Source organism: Rhinopithecus roxellana, chromosome 11 (assembly GCF_007565055.1).
Source record: "Rhinopithecus roxellana isolate Shanxi Qingling chromosome 11, ASM756505v1, whole genome shotgun sequence".
NCBI classification, from domain to species: domain Eukaryota; kingdom Metazoa; phylum Chordata; class Mammalia; order Primates; family Cercopithecidae; genus Rhinopithecus; species Rhinopithecus roxellana.
The window spans coordinates 39,663,054-39,683,040 of record NC_044559.1 but is presented as its reverse complement, the minus strand read 5'-3'; the positions used below and the strand labels follow the sequence as shown (position 1 = coordinate 39,683,040).

Genomic DNA, 19,987 nt, shown 5'->3' with positions numbered 1-19,987 from the left:
GTGGGAGTAAAGAGTGGCAACCCTTCTGGGGGCCCAGACCTTGGGATTCCCTGAGCCAGAGCTATAGCACCATAGCCCTCCCACCCTTTGCTGGCACTGGGGGGCTTCCCCATGCAAAGGGAAGCAGCAGTGGGGCTGGGCCAGTTCAGCAGCCATGGACTGGAGTGCAGAGGCAGGACAGAAAGAGCTATGACACAAACAGGCTGAAACATGCCTTTTGAAACACGGGCCCCTGGTCACCACACTGTGGGTGATAAGAAAGAGAGAAGCTGTGGTCCTTCTGGGAGCCAGAACTCGGGGCTCCCCAAGCCAGGGCTGTGATATGCTGTAATACCCTCTTTGGGGTTATGCAGTTCCTGGCATCTCCAGGCTTTCAAGTATCACCATGCCCCCCTCATCCAAATGCTAGTGCCCACCACGGAAGCTGCTATGGCTCTTCTGGTCCAGCCGCAGCCTCACACAGAGCTGGTGACTGCTCTGGCACCTGGAACCACCCACGGTGCTGCAGCAGCCAGGGTGCCTGGCTGTGTGCAGTGGCCTGACCCCACACTCACTTGCTCACACACCCCTCGCTGCTCTGCACCTGGCTCACCCTTGGCAGGTGTGGGATCCAGGCCAGTAGTATGAGCCAAATGCAGCCTGTTGGGCCAAGTGTGTGGAACAAGCCCAGCAGGCACGAGCAAAACTCAAGCAGAGGTGCCACCAGCCACAGAGGTTTCTGGCTGGCAGAGTGACACCCGAAGGATCCTGTGACACAACGTGGCAGATGACTAGCTGTCTCCAGTAGTCACTGTCTCTGTCTTTATAAGCAATAGAATTGTATTGCTTGGCTGTGTTCCCAAGCCTCCCTTGCAGCAAGGGATGGCTGTGGAGGTTTTGGGCAGAAGGGGTGTCTTACTCCTGGGTCTTTCCATAGTAAAGATTGGGCATGTGCTTCCCTGGTCGTCGTCTACATCCTTCTGATGAGCGAGTGAAGAGAACTAGACCCAGAGATGAAAACCACACATTGAGGAAAACCACACATAGCTCCCACCAGTCCTGGACACCTATTGCTGGGCTACTTCAAGAAGGAAAATAAATGTTTCTCTTGGGGCCTCCATGAGGGTGGAGGGTGAGAGGAGGGAGAGGACCAAAAACTATTGGGTATTCTGCTTATTACCTGGGTGACAAAATAATCTGTACACCAAAACCCCACAACACTCAATTTACCTATATAACAAACCTGCTCATGTACCTGTGAACCTAAAATAAATGTTAAAAAACAAACAAAACAAAAAAAGAAATGTTTCTCTTATTGAAGCTACTCTGTATTTGGGGTCGCTTAGAAAAGCAGCTTAGCCTGAATATAAATGCAACAACTGCTCTTGTACTAAGAGAGTGAGATGCTATCTCTTCAATTCATCCTTTCCACACTGATGTGAAGTGTCACCTTTATCACAGGCTATGCTGTTTTCTCTGGCATGCAAAGCATCAGTTAGAAGCAATGAACTAGAAATACATGTTCCCAAATAGATAGACCTTAAAAGCATAGTACTGAATGTAAAAATGATTACCCACAACAAGATTTATAGCACAGTAACATCTATGTAAATTCAGCCTGTCTCCAAACCCACACTATTTTATTTCGAGGATATACACATTTATTCAAGGACACATATGAAATCATTAGAGTCAGTGTCCAAGGAGAGGGATAAATGAGGAAAAAATAGACATTTACAAGAGAAGGGCTTTGCTCATATGATGATAATGGGCATACACTGAGGAGTAGTGCTAACTCCCCACCTGAAGTTAACACACACACACATACACACACACACACACACAAATATGCACCCCACCCCCGAATACATGCATACCCACACTGTGAAGAACAGGAATTGGGGGGATTTGGGTGACCAAAATGCTGTCTGGTGCCCACGGCGAGGGTGAAGCATTTCCATTAGACAAACCAAGATGAGGTTGGGCACATCCTAGACAGGTCCTTTCAGGGCCTGATTTTGGCCTGTGCTTCAGAGAGAGGTTTTCTTAAATGATACCGGAGTGTCTGCTCAGATGCATTTACTCAGATGCCAAATGAGGGTGGCAATTCTGGGTACGCAACTGGAGGCAAGATGAAGAAGCTTTTGGCACAACACGTCTGAAACGGAAATGTGGGCATCAGTCACCTGGGACCTTGTTAAAATGCAGATCCTGATTCAGGAGGTCTGGGCTGGACCTGAGCTGCTCATTTGTCACCAAATCCTAGATGCTCCTGCTGCTGCCCTATGAATCACACCTTGGGAGGTGAGCCCCTAAAATATCTAAATGCATTTTTGGTAGGCCAGTAAATAGAATTTAAAAAAATAAAAGGAAGAAATGGAATCAAGAAGGTCTTGAGGTCCCAGTATTTTCCTAGGATTGTCAGCTGCTGAAACCCTTGATTTATGACCAGACAGTCCCAGAAAGCATTTAATTGCTTCGTATCCTCTGTGTTTTCTTTATCATTAATGAAGATACTTGCATAAGAAACATCTCAGGGAACTCGCTAGCTGTTTAATTTTGTGGATTTGATGTAAGAAAAAGCCCCACCACATCCGTTAATTATGTTCATGAAATTTGCCATGTGAGAAAAAAGTAGCTGGGAAAGCTGGTAGAAAGACTGTTATAAATAAAAAAAGAAAATCTTACATGAAGAAGCATCATTGTAACAAGCAGAGCCGTCCCATGGCTGGGATCGCTTGAAGAGTGTGAGTTAGTAATTGCTTTGATTAGATCTGGTGAATCACAGGAATCGAACAAAGACCACTTACTAAACTCAGAAGACTGCCAACGATTGCTCAGGCTGACTTGCCTCACGGTGCTTACAGCTTGAGAATGGAAACGTTGCTGGGAGTAGGCATGAACGAAATGATTTCCTCTGGGATTCTTCCCTTAGTGAATTGTGAATCCAAGGGCTTAAGGTTATTTCCTAGATATGTAGGAAGGCCAGACCTGTGGAGAAAAAGCTAAAGTGAGTCTGAGGAGGATGTCTGAGGATATCAGATAGATATACAGCTTTTTAAAAGGTAGAAGTGGGGCAAGGTGTCATTCAGGTGTGTGCAGAGAAGTGGTATCATCTAGGTGTGTGGATACTAGACAGGAATATCTCAGAACCACAGTCTCTGACTCCTGGGCTGTCAGAGCTTATAGAGACCTTAGGGATTGTCTAGTTCTCTTTTCCCCAATCTGATTTTAGAGGTAAGGGAGGCTTTAGAGATGAGATCAGCTGTCGGGCTCTCGAGGCAGGAGGGCAGGCTGGGTTTGCATCTGCTCTGTGTCCCTGGCTGACATTCCAATCATTTGAGGAGGAGGGAGCCAGGCTCATGGCTTCACCTGCTAATAACAGACTTTAGGATAATGGTTCTTACCCTAAGTGTGTCAGAATAACTCAGAGTGCTCGTTAGAAATTTGTTTTCCCAGGCCTCACCCTCAGTGGTTCTGATTTAATGAGCCTGGCTTGTGGTCCAGCACTCTGCATTTTTAATAAGCACCAGAGCTGATTCTGATGAAGGTGGCCTTTGGGCCACACTAAGATAAAAATGACACTTTCCTATTATTTACCCTTTCCTGAGACATTGCCTCATGGTCTCCTTAAGGATGAAAGTTAGGCTTGTTTCTCTTGTGACAAAGGTCCACTAGCCAAGATGGGGCACAGGGAGGATCCACTGTCCTACCCAGGCTGCCAAACTCCCAGGCCTGAATGTCACGTGTGTGTGCCTGCATGTGCATGTATGACACAACTGAAAAAAAAACACCCGAGGGCTATTCTCATTCTCCACTTTGTCTAAAAAAACAAAAAATCAGGAAAATATCTCACGCTACATAAGACCACCAGCATGAACTCAGATGTGTTCAGATAATAATTCAGAGGAAAGCATAATGAGATGTGGCTTGGGTTCATCACTGCGCTTTGGCAGGAGACGTATATTAATGAAAACCCAAATGAAGAGCTTTTGCAAGGCCAAGGTCCCCATCTGAATGTAACCACAAAGAACTCTTCACTGCCACATACCACAGTGCAGATTCCAGGTGGTTTTTACCATCCATAAAAGCCATTTCTCGTTGATAATGAAGGAGGGTTGGAAGCAAAATGGGAAAGCAAATTGCCTTGTCCCTGTCTTTGGGAAAGAATGCTATACAAATGGTTTTCAAGTGTTCTGCTTTGGTCTCTGTGTGTATTGCTGTATTTGTGTATATCATCTACCCCTAATAGGCTAAGCTGAGATACATCATTCATACTGCTAATATCTGAGTATTGATAAGGGATCAATCAAAAGTTAAAAAATGAAGGCCTGCTAAGATCCTGAATCGGGCAGGGTGGTCAATGACATATTTTACGGGTGGTATCTTTGCACAGAGTGCCACCAAAGAAGGTGCCCTAGCTGGGGCCTGAATCTTCAGGAATCCAGGGAGTTCAGGATGGCCAGAGAGGGATGCTTGTGATCAGAAAACCAAGGGCAGGGAATGGAGCCGTTGTAAAATTCTCATCAACTCAGCCTGCCTGAGCCTCCCCACAGCCCCGGATAATTATCCAGCCCTGGGTAATTATCCAGCCCTGGGTAATTGCAGCAAAAATAGGCCCTATTATCAACATCACTCATGGGCCACTTGGGATATTTTTAAAGACATACATTTCAAAAATAGATAACATGATCAGAAAACAGGAGAAAGGGATGGTGCCCTGTAACAATTTTACCCTGATGCTCTAACCCAAGGCCTCTCAGGGATGCAGGGAATCATAGGGAGCCCCTCCCCTGGGAAGAAAGGATGCTACACAGGTGGCTGGTGAAAGAGTGAGGAATGGTTCATCTGTGCCATCTGAGAAAATAAAGTCATGAAGATTCATAATGGGCCTACATTGCTGTGTATGTTGTATACAAACATAGGAAGAGAGAGACACAATTAAGCCACATGTGCAGTGTTGATATGGCTGAGTTAAAAAATCGTTATGAACACTTTAAAGACCTTTGTGCATTTAAATAAATACGATCTATAAGAGGGAACACAATTCTAATTTACTAAAGCGATTAGTAAATTCCCCAATGAGTATTCTTATCTCTCTTTCATAGTATGTGGTAGTAGCATTTATCATGGTTCATGCATCACAGTGATTTTTGTAGGCTTCTCTCTCGCTCACTAGACTGCAAGTATTTAGACAATGATGACATTTTTTCTTTGTTTGGTCTCCGATTCTTTCCTGCAATATCTGGTCCTGGGTTTTGTATGCTTGGTAAACAATGATTGAATCAAATAGACTTAAAAAACCAGCAAATTCTTCTAACCACAAAGGTTGTCACATTTGACTGGAAGAATTGGGAACTGCACCCCGAAAACCTCCTTGACAAGACGCAGCACCACAAGGCAGGACAAAAGGGTTCTCCAAGAGTAGCCACTGTCACTATGCGCCAGCTGCGTTCCTTCCCACGTGTTTTATTTATTTATTTAGAGATGGAGGCTCATTCTTTCACCCAGGCTGGAGTGCAGTGGCATGATCTCGGCTCACTGCAACCTCTACCTCCTCGGTCAAGCGATTCTCCTGCCTCACCTTCCCTGAGTAGCTGGGACTACAGGCGCGTGCCACCATGCCCAGCTAATTTTTATATTTTTAGTATAGGTGAGGTTTCGCCATGTTGGCCAGGCTGGTCTCGAACTCCTGACTTCAGGTGATCCACCTGTCTCAGCCTCCCAAAGTACCGGGATTACAGGCATGAGCCACTGCACCCAGACCTTCCCATGTGTCATATCACTGGGTTTTCCCATCATCCCCCAGAGGTAGGGATTATTAGATTTTCCAAAACTGGGGCTCTTCCAGAGTAGAGAATTTGTCCACTGACTCACATTCACAGTGAGAGAGCTGTCATTCAAGTTCAACAGCTGTGTGTTATTTCTTATTTTTGTGTACAGAATTGGTGGGTTCTTGGTCTCACTGACTTCAAGAATGAAGCCACAGACCCTCGCAGTGAGTGTTACAGTTCTTAAAGATGGTGTGTCCGGAGTTTGTCCGTTCAGACGTTCAGATGTGTTTGGAGCGTCTTTCTTCTGGTGGGTTCATGGTCTCCCTGTCAGGAGTGAAGCTGCAGACCTTCCTGGTGAGTGTTACAGCTCTTAAGGGCAGTGTGGACCCAAACAGTGAGCAGCAGCAAAATTTATTATAAAGAGCAAAAACCACCTAAAGCTTTCACAGAGTGGAAGGGGACCCCAGCGGGTTGTCACTGCTGGCTCGGGCAGCCTTCTTTTATTCCCTTGTCTGACCCCTCCCACATCCTGGTGATTGGTCCATTTTACAGAGAGTTGATTGGTCTATTTTACAGAGAGCTGATTGGTCCATTTTGACAGAGTGCTGATTGGTATGTTTACAATCCTTTAGCTAGACACAGAGTGCCAGACAGAAAAGTTCTCCAGGTCCCTACTAGGTTAGCTAGATACAGAGTGTATTTATATCAATACAAATATACCAGTTGGTGTATTTACAAACTTTGAGCTAGACACAGAGTACTGATTGGTGTATTTAAAATCCCAGAGCTAGACACAGAGTGCTGATTGGTGCATTTACAATCCTTTAGCTAGACACAGAGTACTAGACAGAAAAGTTCTCCAAGTCCCCACTAGGTTAGCTAGATACAGAGTACCGATTGGTGTATTTCCAAACCTTGAGCTAGATACAGAGTACTGACATAAAGGTTCTCCAAGTCCCCACTAGACTCAGGAGCCCAGCTGGCTTCACCTAGTGGATCCCACACCGGGGCCGCGGGGGGAGCCGCCTGCCGGTCCTCAGCCGGTGAGCGGTTGATGTGACCAAGCGCCGCAGAGCAGGGGGCTGCACTCGTCGGGGAGGCTCGGGCCGTGGGAGCCCACCACGGGGAGGGGTTTGGGCATGGTGGGCTGAAGGTCCCGAGTCCTGCCTTGCTGGGAGGCAGCTGAGGCCAGGCGAGAACTCCAGCGCAGCGCTGGCGGGCCGGCACTGCTAGGGGACCAGGAGCACGCACCCACTGCAGCTGCTGGCCCAGGTGCTAAGTCCCTCACTGCCTTGGGCCGGTGGTGGCGGCCCACCTGCCGCTCTGAATGTGGGACCCGATGAGCCCGAACCCGTGCCCGCCGGAACTCGTGCTGGACTGTGAGCGCCACGCGCAGCCCCGGTTCCCGCCTGCTCCTCTCCCTCCACACTTCCACACCTCCCTGCAAGCAGAGGCAGCCGGCTCCGGCCTCGGCCAGCCCAGAGAGGGGCTCCCACAGTGCCGTGGCGGGCTGAAGGGCTCCTCAAGCGCTGCCAGGATGGATACCTAGGTTGAGGGGGCCCCGAGAGCGAGGGCTGCTAGCATGTTGTCACCTCTCATTTTGACTTGGAACTTTGTGATGAGTTATCTACTCCCTTTGGTAATTGACTTTGGCTTATGTCTGGGCTTTCTTCTTTTTTAAAACATCATTTTCTCCACTTGACCTGTTGCTATTTCAAGAGTGAGAGGACAGCCTGGGAAATGAAATGTTTTCAAAATCTAATAATGAGTATGTCTGGAGGGTGCGACAAAAGGCACTTACTCAAAGACATCTGATGGAAACACACAGGGTTTTCTTCACATTTGTATGAATGGTTGTATTCATTCTTACACTGCCTGCCACAGGCTGTTCTGTCTTAGTTGGCCAGTCCTGGTGTGGACAGGCAGTGACTTGGAAAAGCTTTTAGAATTGGTGCCTGGCTCAGCCTGAGGAGCCATGGGGACATCTGGCCATTGGAAAGCACACAGGGCAGGTGTAGAAGACAAAACTCACGTTGGGAGGGCTTCTGCCCTGTTATTACCTGCCCTTAGACAAGTGTCAAACAATTGTGCTAGCAATTAGCTCTTTGCGCTAGTAGTCAAAACTGGTATCTAGTGGTTTCCCGTATATCTGGGCTAACTACAATGTATCAGCATGGACTTAGTTGATGTCAAATCTTCAGATCCCTTTAACCAAGGTTCCTGAAACTCTAACTGCAGTCCTTACTTCTGTTGTCTCTGTCTTCTGTTTTCCACGTAGTGTCACCTATTATCATCAGCAAAGACCATCCCCTGAAGTTCTTATTGAGAGACAGGACTAGCTGGATTTCCTAGGCCTACTAAGAATTCCTAAGTCTAGCTGGGGAAGGTGACCACACCCACCTTTAAACACGGGGCTTGTAACTCAGTTCACACCCGACCCATCAGGTAGTAAAGAGGGCTCACTAAAATACCAATTAGGCTAAAAACAGGAAGTAAAGAAATAGTCAGATCATCTATTGCCTGAGCGCACAGGGGGAGGGACAATGATGGGGGTATATACCCAGACATTCAAACTGGCAGTGGCAACCCCCTTTGGGTCCCCTCCCATTGTATGGGAGCTCTGTTTCCACTCTATTAAATCTTGCAACTGCACACTCTTCTGGTCTGTGTTTGTTCCAGCTCGAGCTGAGCTTTCACTTGCCGTCCACCACTGCTGATTGCTGCCATCGCAGACCTGCCTATGACTTCCACCCGTCTGGATCCAGCAGGGTGTCTGCTGCGCTTCTGATCCAGCGAGGCGCCCATTGCTGCTCCTGATCGGGATAGAGTCTCCCCATTGTTCCTGTGCAGCTAAATGCCCGGGTTCATCCTAATCGAGCTGAACCCTAGTCGCTGGGCTCCACGGTTCTCTTCCGTGACCCACGGCTTCTAATAGAGCTATAACAGTCACTGCAACGGCCCAAGGTTCCATTCCTTGGAATCCCTGAGGCCAGAACTCCAGGTTAGAGCGCAAGAGGCTTGCCGCCATCTTGGGAGCAACCCATCACCATCTTGGGAGCTCTGGGAGCAAAGACCTGCCAGTAACACTATGACCCAAGGTTTTGTTTCGTATATGGGATGGAAGCAAGAAACATTTGGGGTAAGGCATAAAGATCTGCTTAGCTTAAACATGATAAGGTGTGAGTTGTAACTAAATTTTCTAGAGCTTTCTTTAATAAACCATGGACAGAGGGGTTCCTATATTTATTCAATCTCATTTGAACCTGCTTGTATTTTCAGTCTTTGCAAATACATCTGCCATTCATTCGTAGGCAGTAAAGTGTAGTAGTTGAGTGGTGTGGTACCAGAATCAGGCAGATCTAAGATGAAATTCCAACCCCACTGCATATTAGATGTGCCATTGTGGTTAGTTTCTTAGACTTGAGAGCCAGTTTTCTCATCTGTAAAATGGGTATAATAATAATTTTGAGGGGAATCAAATGAGAATTTATGTGATGTACTTAGCAATGCCTGGTGTGCCTAAAGCCCTGAGTAAATGGTAACTATTTTTATTCATTCAATTAAAAAAAAAAAGAAAAAGAAAAAGACATGTATTGGGTATCTTCTGGGCTCATGGCATGTTGTAGGTACAAAATGTATCAAGACATTGGCCCTGTCCATAAAGAATTTACAGTCAGGGTTGGTGGAGGCAGGGAAGCTAAACACTTTTGTAATTTCAAGGTAGAAAGTAATAAAGGACAGAAAGATTATGGAAGGGAGAAGTCTTTGAGAACAGTCGTCTTTGAGTTGGGTCTTGTAGGATGTGAAGAATGTGGACAGGTAGAGTTGAGTGGGGATTAAACAACTGACATTCTGGAGAAAAGAAATAAAGCCTAAGAGAGGAATTAGACAGGAATGGTGAGGATATCTCAGCACCCAGCAAAGTTTGGCTTGTACATAGGGAGTAAAATGGACAGAAGTGGGAAGCTAGACCAAAAAAATGAGGGTATATCCCAAAGGGAGTGCACACTGCTTGGAAATACCATGTGAAAGTATCTGGCCTTGGTTTGATGGACTATTGAAGACTTTTGGAGAATGGGAGGAAGTAAAATCCCTTAGCTTGCTGTCTACTGTATGAAGTACTATCTTTCCTTCATTTGTCCTAAATTTTTGGTTATTTATGCTCTTTCAGGTTTTTGGAGCACTCTTAGTACTGGACAGTCTGAACATTAGTATGATGTAATCATGATGTGCTGACTGGGAGAGGGACTAGCCTTAACTCTAGTGAGAAGAGAGAATGAAGCTCTAATAGGCTACATTAAATCTTCATTCCCTCTTCAAAGGACAGCTGTTCACTTCCTTTCCACCTTGCAAATATTGATAATACTAAAATGGTTGCCCGAGTTTATTTGGAATTTGGCAAATGATCAACTCTCTCCTCTGGAGGGTGCCCCAATACTGAAACTTCAAATATCCGTGTTTGCATGACCTTTAGTTATTGAAAAAGTTGTCTTCATGTTATTACTTTTACTATTACATATGATAATTGGCCAATATAATAATATTGACCAGAATGATGGCTCTAGTTAGGAGGTCTAACAGCATCCCAAATCCTTTTTCACTGACTTTACTGCAATTTCCTCTGCTTAAGAGATTTTGAAACAAAAGAGTGCCCCTGCTCTTGCGTGCATAAAACCCTGCAGGCGAAAATGATGAGAAAAATTACTGGGCAAGGTATTAGGCAGGCACTGATTGTATCCTATTTAGAACTCTGCAATAAAAAATATATATATAATACTGAGGCTGGGTGCAGTGGCTCATGCTTGTAATCCCTGAACTTTGGGAGTCTGAAGCAGGAGGATTGCTTGAGCCCAGGAGTTTAATTAGCTTGGGCGACATGGCAAAACCTCACCTCTACAAAAAATAAGGCTGGGCGCAGTGGCTCATGCCTGTAATTCCAGCACTTTGGGAGGCTGAGGCAGGAGGATCACGAGGTCAAGAGATCAAGACCATCCTGGCCAACACGGTGAAACCCTGTCTCTACTAAAAATACAAAATTAGCTGGGCATGGTGGCACGTGCCTGTAGTTCCAGCTACTCAGGAGGCTGAGGCAGGAGAATTGCTTGAATCCAGGAGGCAGAGGTTGCAGTGAGCTGAGATCGCACCACTGCACTCCAGCCTGGTGACAGAGCGAGACTCCGCCTCAAAACAAACAAACAAGCAAACAAACAAAAGTTAGTCGGGCATGGTGTACACTCCCGTAGTTCCAGCTACTTGAGAGGCTGAGAGGTGGGAGGATCACTTTGGCCTGGGAGGTCAAGGCTGTGGTGAGCCATGATTGCGCCACTGCACTCCAGCCTGGGTGACAGAATGAGATCTTGTCCTAACATATACATGTATACACACACACACTGGTTTTAGCTAAATTGATTTAACTCAGGGACCGTCAGTTTAGGATGGATAGAGGTGCATTACATTGATTACTTTTGTTCCAGTGTTGACTTTTTTTTTCTATATGAGTGATTCATTTAAATTTGGAGGGCAGAATAAATTGCTATTAGTTTCCAGTCTAACTGGAATATCTGCAGCCACAGAGGACAAAGTACAAGGACTTATCAGAGAGGAGACAATGAAGCTCCATCCTCTGGAAAACGGAAACAAGAGGCTGAAGGAATGAGATAGCTTCTAAGGAGGGAGCTTACAAAGGCCCCTCCTCCCCTGGCTCCTGCCCCGTGGGCCAGGCTAATTTGCATTTCAATGAGGACTTAATACTACTGAAGATTTTATGAAACGCCTAAGCTTCTCAAATGTTTGTTATTTTTGTTGCCCTAGCTGAAATCTGCAATTACTAGTATTTTTTAAAAATCCTAAAATGAAGTGAAGAGGCCTGTGGGTGTTCATTCAAGGAGGGAGAGGGTCGAGTCCCAGTCCAGGAACTACTCTGTGCTGGGAGAAACAGGCAGTACGGCACAGGTCGCGGAGGCCGAGAAAGAAAGCGAGAGAAAGGGTGAGCCGGGGAGTCGCTGGGCCAGACACTGAAGTGTGCCTGTGTAGAATAACTGGCAGGAGGGCTGCATTTTCTGACCCCAGGAGGTAAAAGACGACGCCGTCCTTGGCACTGAGTGCGGTGACCCGCAAGAGGAGCAAAAGTCATGACCCTCCGACCCCCAAGCCCCCGACTCAGCTGCCTCCACTCCACCTACTCTTCTGAGACCCAGTCCAGAAAGCAGGCGGCGAGGCAGCTCTGAACCGGGCAAGGTTCCTTCTCCAAATACCTCGGATCCAGAGAGGGGCAGGAATTCTCTAATCGTTGTCCCCTGCCCCTCCCTACAGCATTCGCCCGAGGCGCGGCAGAGCCAGCGGAAGCTGTCCGTGGTGCTGAGTTCTGCCTTGGTTTGGCCGGACCCGCCGCCCGCTGAGCGCGCTGCAGCCAAGCAGGGGGCTCGTGTGGCGGGGGCGCGGGAGGGTGAGGGTCCTCAGGTCCGCGACCAGCGCCAGGCTTTGCTGTTAAATCCCAGCCCGAGCCCTCTAGCGTCTCTGCCCTCCGCAACCTGGCCGCTAGGCAGGACCCAGCGCTTAAGAACGGGTCAGTCGTGCCTCTCTCAAGCCCCCAGCTGCACTGTAATCTCCCACCGCTACTTCCTCCCCCGCTCCTTCCCTCCTAAGACTGCACCGGGTCCTCCTGATAGCCTGACGCTTCGCGCCTCTCCTCTGCCCTCCTACACTGCGCGCTCCTCCGGAGCGTGACCCTCCAGGGGCCGTGCAAGCTCCTGCAGTCGAGATTCGTCCTCCTCGCTGCTCTGGCCAGGTTTGCCGGCCCCTCCTCCCATTTCGGATTCCATCCTCCCCACACTGTCCTCTTCACTAGTTCTCTAAGCACCGAGCAGGGCAGAGCGTGCTCCACCCCCATTTTCCATACATGGGAGCTGGAGTGGGGGGCGGAGCTGAGGGGAGGCGCTCCCAGTCCCTCTCAGAAGCTGCTAGCCCACTGGGAACATTTGGATCCGTTCAGCTCCCGTGGAGAAGGGAGACCGGATCACCGACGTGGGCAGAGGACTGCCGGGGGCCAGCAGAAATTCTGCCCCTTCTTCCCGCGAGCGCTTTCCCGCCCTCCAAACCCCACTCCCAGGTAGGATCGCCCTCCTGGGTTTGCCTGCGTGGACTGCGAGGACCGTAAATAGAGGTGGAAGCGTTTAAATAAGCCGTGTGTTCTAACCGTGCTTAGGTTTATTTTACAGAGGTGGGAGGACAGCCCTTTTTGTTACTTTTGCTGTTGTTCTGTGACCGGTTATTCCCAAGGGAGGACTCGGGCGATGGGGGAGGGGCGCGGCTGGTGTAAGAGGTCGGATGGAGAATGGGAAGGGAAGTGACGGACTTTGATTACCTTCGAACAGGTGGCCATGGCCTCATCGCCCACTCGGGGCCCCAGGGTTTCTGACTTATTTTCTGGGCTGCCGCCGGCGGTCACAACTCCCGCCAACCAGAGCGCAGAGGCCTCGGCGGGCAACGGGTCGGTGGCTGGCGCGGACGCTCCGGCGGTCACGCCCTTCCAGAGCCTGCAGCTGGTGCATCAGCTGAAGGGGCTGATCGTGCTGCTCTACAGCGTCGTTGTGGTCGTGGGGCTGGTGGGCAACTGCCTGCTGGTGCTGGTGATCGCGCGGGTGCGCCGGCTGCACAACGTGACCAACTTCCTCATCGGTAACCTCGCCTTGTCCGACGTGCTCATGTGCGCCGCCTGCGTGCCGCTCACGCTGGCCTACGCCTTCGAGCCACGCGGCTGGGTGTTCGGCGGCGGCCTGTGCCACCTGGTCTTCTTCCTGCAGCCGGTCACCGTCTACGTGTCGGTGTTCACGCTCACCACCATCGCAGTGGACCGCTACGTCGTGCTGGTGCACCCGCTGCGGCGGCGCATCTCGCTGCGCCTCAGCGTCTACGCGGTGCTGGCCATCTGGGCGCTGTCCGCGGTGCTGGCGCTGCCCGCCGCCATGCACACCTATCACGTGGAGCTCAAGCCACACGACGTGCGCCTCTGCGAGGAGTTCTGGGGCTCCCAGGAGCGCCAGCGCCAGCTCTACGCCTGGGGGCTGCTGCTGGTCACCTACCTGCTCCCTCTGCTGGTCATCCTCCTGTCTTACGTCCGGGTGTCCGTGAAGCTCCGCAACCGCGTGGTGCCCGGCTGCGTGACCCAGAGCCAGGCCAACTGGGACCGAGCGCGGCGCCGGCGTACCTTCTGCTTGCTGGTGATGGTCGTGGTGGTGTTCGCCGTCTGCTGGCTGCCGCTGCACGTCTTCAACCTGCTGCGGGACCTCGACCCGCGCGCCATCGACCCCTACGCCTTTGGGCTGGTGCAGCTGCTCTGCCACTGGCTCGCCATGAGCTCGGCCTGCTACAACCCCTTCATCTACGCCTGGCTGCACGACAGCTTCCGCGAGGAGTTGCGCAAACTGTTGCTCGCTTGGCCCCGCAAGATCGCGCCCCATGGCCAGAATATGACCGTCAGCGTGGTCATCTGATGCCACTTAGCCAGGCCTTGGTCAAGGAGTTGCACTTCCACTGGCCTCCAAGGGCACCACTCGAGGTCAACCTGGAGAGCTTATTCTCAGCACCAGAGCTAGCTAAGCCAACAGAGGGCAACATTTCCAGCCCAGCCCTCTTGTCCGGCTGTCTTGTCCTTGTGTCTTTGTAAAATGTTAAGTGGGCTTTGGTGAGAGTCTTGCTCTTTGCTTGGGGGTAAGCCAGAGAGAGGGAAAAGGATTTATTATTTCTTCTTTATGCCCTTGAAGGACAAACAAAACTTTTTCTCCACGTTCAGAAAAGTATTTCAGAACCATGATTGCTTTCCTGGCATCCCCTCCTCCTGCTCATTGGTGAAATGCACAATGTGAATGGGATTTAAAAGAAATGCTTTGGGCTTGGTAAAGATTTTCAGTTTGCCTTCAGAAAAAGGACTCAGCTGAGAGGACCCTGATATTGCTTAGTGCATTTGAACCCTTGCATTTCTAGAATTTCAGGTAAATATGTATTAAAAATCTACATCTAGGATTTCAGCATTTCCTGAGTAAGACCTTTATATGCCAAAAGGGTTTTCCTTTTAAAACCACTTGAGTTTATAGTACAAAAACACCTACAAGCTCCCTTTAGAAAGGTCTTGCTTTTGTTTCTGCCCTTTCCTCCCCAACTACTATTTAAAAATTTTGAGATGAATTAGTCAATAAAGAGATAGATAAAAACAGATAAACAGGAAAAGGTCCAATTCACTTAAGAGGGCATTTAATTGTACATAAGGACAGACATCCTCTGTGTATGTGTGTTTGTGTATGTGTGTGTACACATTCAGTGTTTGCCACAAAGTGGGCACTCAAATATTTGGTTTTCTGAATACTCAATGTAAACTCTGTGGCATGGCATTCTCTTGCAGTCTCTAATTTCTCACTTGCAACAGATCAACAGCTGTCATCTGACTGCTCAGCACCTGCTCTGTAGTGATTCTTGGAACATGATCAACCCAGAAATCAAGAACCAGCAGAAGTTTACTTAAGGACAGAACAGAAGAATAAGCTACCATCCACATGATGTGTAGATCAAACACTAATTACTTCCAGGGTTAAGGGAACAGGTGAAGACTGTGAAGCATGATACCAGGCTGATAATCATCACCTTAACCTCCTGTGAGTTCTGTAAATGAGGACAAGTGCCTTGGGATAAGGGTCTCCACACTGTTGGAACAGCAACTCGGGCAGTGAGGACAGGAGTCTTGGGAAATGATACATAATATCCAGCTGTCAGATCAGCCTCTGTGTTCCCAGTAACTCAGTCACCATCCGTAAGGTTCAACTACTTTCCCAGCTCACTGAACACAAGAATCAGTTTCCCTCCTCCTGCTTCTGTTACTCTCAGAAATAAGCTCATTCCTTCATTAAAATGCGCACTAAAAGGAAAGAGGGATGATATAGAAATGACAAATGTTTAGTCCTATTACATTCATGTCAATAACCACGGTGGGTGTAGGAGTGATCACGGTTGGGCTGGTTAGCATAGGAGTCGTTAGTAGTTACAGGGCTAGACTTTTTGCACACAGTAAAGAGTAGGAAAGGCTAGTTTGGGAGAAAGGAAAAGGCAAAGATGATATGGAGGCTATCTCTGGCAATGGTGCTAAATGAACTTGAGCTTCATCCATGGATTGGAGAACAAAGAACCTGTGTGCTAACACTGCAGCCCACCCCTGCCCCAGATGAGCTCATCTCCTAGGCATCCTGAGGATGGCTTCTCTGCTTCTAGCAGCTCTATTACTTGGGAGGCTCAGGGCCAGATATTTCCCATTCCCTTTGATTCCTTTGATGGTCATGTGTGGAGAGTGTAGGTGGTAGGGGGAAGGAGAGGGATTATTTGGGGAGGGATCTGATTCATTGTGGGGTCTTTGTTGGAATGTTTGAATCACTGGTTCTCAGCCCTGGCTGCTCCTAGAATCACCTGGGGAACTTTTTTTTTTTTTTAAATTGATGTCTGGGCCCTCCTCCTAAGAGTCTAATTGATTTGAGATGGTGCCTGGACACTAGCATTTTCCAAAGCACTTCAGGGGATTTTAATGTGAAACCAAAATTAAGCACCTAAGAATGATCCTTTCTAGGGCCAGGAGTGGTGGCTCAGACCTGTAATCCCAGCACTTTGGGAGACTGAGGCAGGCAGATCATGAGGTCAGGAGTTTGAGACCAGCCTGACCAACATGGTGAAACCCCATCTCTACTAAAAATACAAAAATTAGCTGGGTGTGGTGGTGCACACCTGTAATCCCAGCTACTCAGGAGGCTGAGGCTGGAGGATTTCTTGAACCTGGGGAGGCAGAGGTTGCAGTGGGCTGAGATTGTGCCACTGTACTCCAACCTGGGTGACAGAGCAAGACTCCATCTCAGGGTGGGGGTGGGGGGCGGAGAAATATCCTTTCTAATGAATCTTAGAAACATCCGAATGAAGCTTTAGTTGCACCTGCGAAAGGTGTTAATAATTTGGAGTTGAATTTGATGGTGTTACATGTCATACTTAGAGAATACTCTTAGTCTTCAGACAATACCTGCTCAATCACAGAGGCAAATTATTGAAATCAAAATATATAGGGATTCGTTCAACAGTTTACTTACATATTTCTTTTGTATCAGTCCAATCAATTCAGAAGGAATGTCATCATTCAACCTTAGTTCAATTGTATTACAAATTTACATACCATGGCCTGGTACCATGGCTCACATCTGTAATTCCAAAACTTTGGGAGGCTGAAGGGGAGAATTGCTTGCACCCAGGAGTTCAAGACCAGCCTGGGAAATATGGCAAAACTCCATCTCTACAAAAAATAGCTGGACATGGTGGTGCACACCTGCGGTCCCAGCTACTTGGGACGCCAAGGCAGGAGGATCACTGTAGCCTGGGAGGATCACTAGGCTGCAGTGAGCTGTCATTACACCACTGCACTCTAGTCTCAGTGACAGAGCAAAACCTAGTCTCAAACAAACAAACAAACAAAAAAAAAAAAAAACAAAAATAATTTACATAGCATGAATTATTTTAAATCCTGGTTGTCAGGGTGTTAGAAAAAGTGCTCCCCGATTAGCTTAAGTTTATATCAACTATGAAGAACAAACATCTCCATTAATTACTGGAAAAGTTGCTACTGGTTTCTGTCATGCCTACAATTTAAGTTTGAAACAATTGCGTGGACTTTATAAAGAGCCTAAAGAGGTTGGAGAACTAGATTGTGCTTATAAACATCTTTATATATTATGACAACTGGCAACTGAACAGCAATTCTTACAACATCTGGTATCAGTTTTGGACTAGTTTATAAATCAAACCAAATTTCAAAAAAATCAGAGGTGAGTCCCAGAGAGAAGTGCATAGGATTGTAGGTAGAAAAATTTAATTCATTTTGGTTAATATCAAGCATCTAAGATGTATACATAGGGCTCTTCCTGCAAGGGGTAATATAGGCAGTCAAACTGGGAACTGAGCCAGTTGGTACTTGGCAGCAGCCCTTCTCAAAGCTGATGGGAGGTTCTGTAATCCTCTTTGCAAGCATTGTCACCAGGTCTCACTTTTGGCAGCCAATCAATAGATTTATCTCACTAAACTGGCAGAAGAGTGTTTCAATGTATGCTCCAACAGGTACCTGGAAATAGCAATTGTGAGAGATGCTAAGGTAATGATTCCAATTCCTATAACCGTCTGATTTTTTGTCCTCGTGAATTTTCAATCTGGTGTTTTACTGGGATAGCTAAGTTCCAGGTTTATTTTTTCAGGTAGGATAACCCAGCACCTCTGTCCTGTGATTTCATTCCTGAACATCTAGTAGTCTTTCAAATGCAGGGCACAAAACTAACCTCAAGAGTGTGGTTAGATCTGGGGTTGAACACAGGGCCTATCCCTCACAGACGAGAGGTCAGGAGCACCTTTTTTTCCCAAGGCAGGTTCTTGATTGATTTACCTCCCTGCATTGATGTCTTTGCTGTGTAAAATGCACATGTTGCTGAATCACATGTGAAGCTCTATATGCTGGGGTTTATACTGTTGGACATTTTGTGGGAGCTCAATAAATACTAAATCAGCACAGTCTTCAGTCACGGGATTAATAAACCAAGCCAGTTATACACATGGGGTAACTCCACAACCTCAGGATAGCCAGAGTCAAAGCAAGGATGAATCATGTCAAGGAAAACAGGCTACTCAATCTAGATTTGTCAACTCTACCTTATTCCAGAAATGAACTGTTCATTCTGGGTCTTCTGTGACCCCCTGCCCCCAACCTCAGTAAGGCCAGCATTTAAATATATGGCATCAAGCTGTCTACTCCCCAAGACTGCATGTGCCTTAAATACATGGATCCATCAAAATGAGAGTAGAGAACTTCATGCCTAATTTCTATACCATCAAATATCAGAGTTATTTAAATGTTTGCATTTTATCACCTATTTCTCACATATAACTTGGGAAGGTCTAACAACATCCCACATGTGGGTCTATAAGCAAAATCATGAAGTTTCTAAAATGTTCATGATGGAGTCATAAAAAGATTTTTCGGTACACCTAAAATACCACCTAAAAATGGACATACGTATACCTTTTCAGCGACCCACTTATCCTGCAAAGGAAAATAGTATACAGATGTGGGAAATGTAAAATATTTGGATGGATGAGAGTTACAATCTTGACTGTTAAGACGGCACATTTTCCAATCAGTCTTTGGAAGCAGAAAGTCTTATTTTGAAAACTGAGCATGCACTCTTCTCACAGGTTTTTGAATTTTCTTTGCTTTTAACACAATTCCTCTCTTTCCCACTTTATTTTTCATGCCTTTTTCTGCTACTTTTTCATATTATCTATATCTTCTCTCTGAAGCCCCTGCTGCCTCAGTGAAGGGGAACTGGTGGGATTCAAGCACCCACCTCCTGGTCAATCACTACAAAGTGAAAGATGATGGTGAGAGCCCTGGCTGATTCCACTGCAGAAGGCAGTCTGCACCAAGCTCCTACAAGGCTGCAGTGTGTTGTTATTTCCTACCCACCGTGGGTTCTTGGAGTTCACACAGTCGGTCATTTTGCTGTGCAACTCCAGGCTCAGGTGGATAACAGGAGTTTGCACAGACTCTCCACAGGGCTGTCAACCTGGTAAGTCTTACAGAGAGCTCTCCAGAGGAGCCTAACAATGAAAGGTCAAATGTGTTTCGTTTTTATGTTTGATGCTGGAGTAAAGAAAGTGGAGTCAAAAAAAAGCAAAGGAGAAACAGTCTCTGCTTTTAAGCCTTCTCTGGCTCTCTGCCTCCCTCAGCTCTCACAATATCCTCTTCTTAACTTGCTGATGACTAAATCCCCTGGTCTCAGGACCCATCTCCTCCTTCTGAAATGACATCCAATGAAAAACGGAAAGCTATACAGTGAAACTCCTCTTTGCCCCCCGCCCAGTTATTGCCAAGCAATGAAAACACTTTTGACCCGGAAAAATTAAGCAAAGACTCCAGGTTTGAGCTCTAGGTTAGCAGTCAGGCACTGGGCTTTCCTCCCTAGCCTATACCACAATCACTCTGGGGTCTTCTTCCTAGAAGGTTGGCCCAGCCACCTGGGTAGGAGGTGCAGTGCTGCATCATGATATGCCCTGGCAGTCAGATATGGTAGCCTGGCCACTGCCCGTATGCCCACAAGCAAGTTCCTGTGAGGGGACTATCCTTCTGAAGCCACTGCCTTTTACAGGGCAAATGCTAGGGGCACACTGAC

The 19,987-nt window shown here is 47.5% G+C and overlaps 1 protein-coding gene across 1 annotated transcript; it reads left to right on the top strand.

Moving 5' to 3' along the window:
* Nucleotides 1–12,684: 12,684 nt before the first annotated feature.
* On the top strand, nt 12,685–18,332 carry PRLHR (prolactin releasing hormone receptor). Its single transcript, XM_010388876.2, has 2 exons — nt 12,685–12,861; nt 13,127–18,332. Exon 2 carries the CDS (start codon nt 13,133–13,135, stop codon nt 14,243–14,245), a length of 1,113 nt encoding a protein of 370 aa, XP_010387178.2. The 5' UTR covers nt 12,685–12,861; nt 13,127–13,132; the 3' UTR covers nt 14,246–18,332.
* The last annotated feature ends 1,655 nt before the right edge of the window (nt 18,333–19,987 follow it).

Excerpts from the sequence above, each read along its gene's own strand:
- PRLHR (XM_010388876.2), top strand. The coding sequence starts at position 13,133 with ATGGCCTCATCGCCCACTCGGGGCCCCAGGGTTTCTGACTTATTTTCT.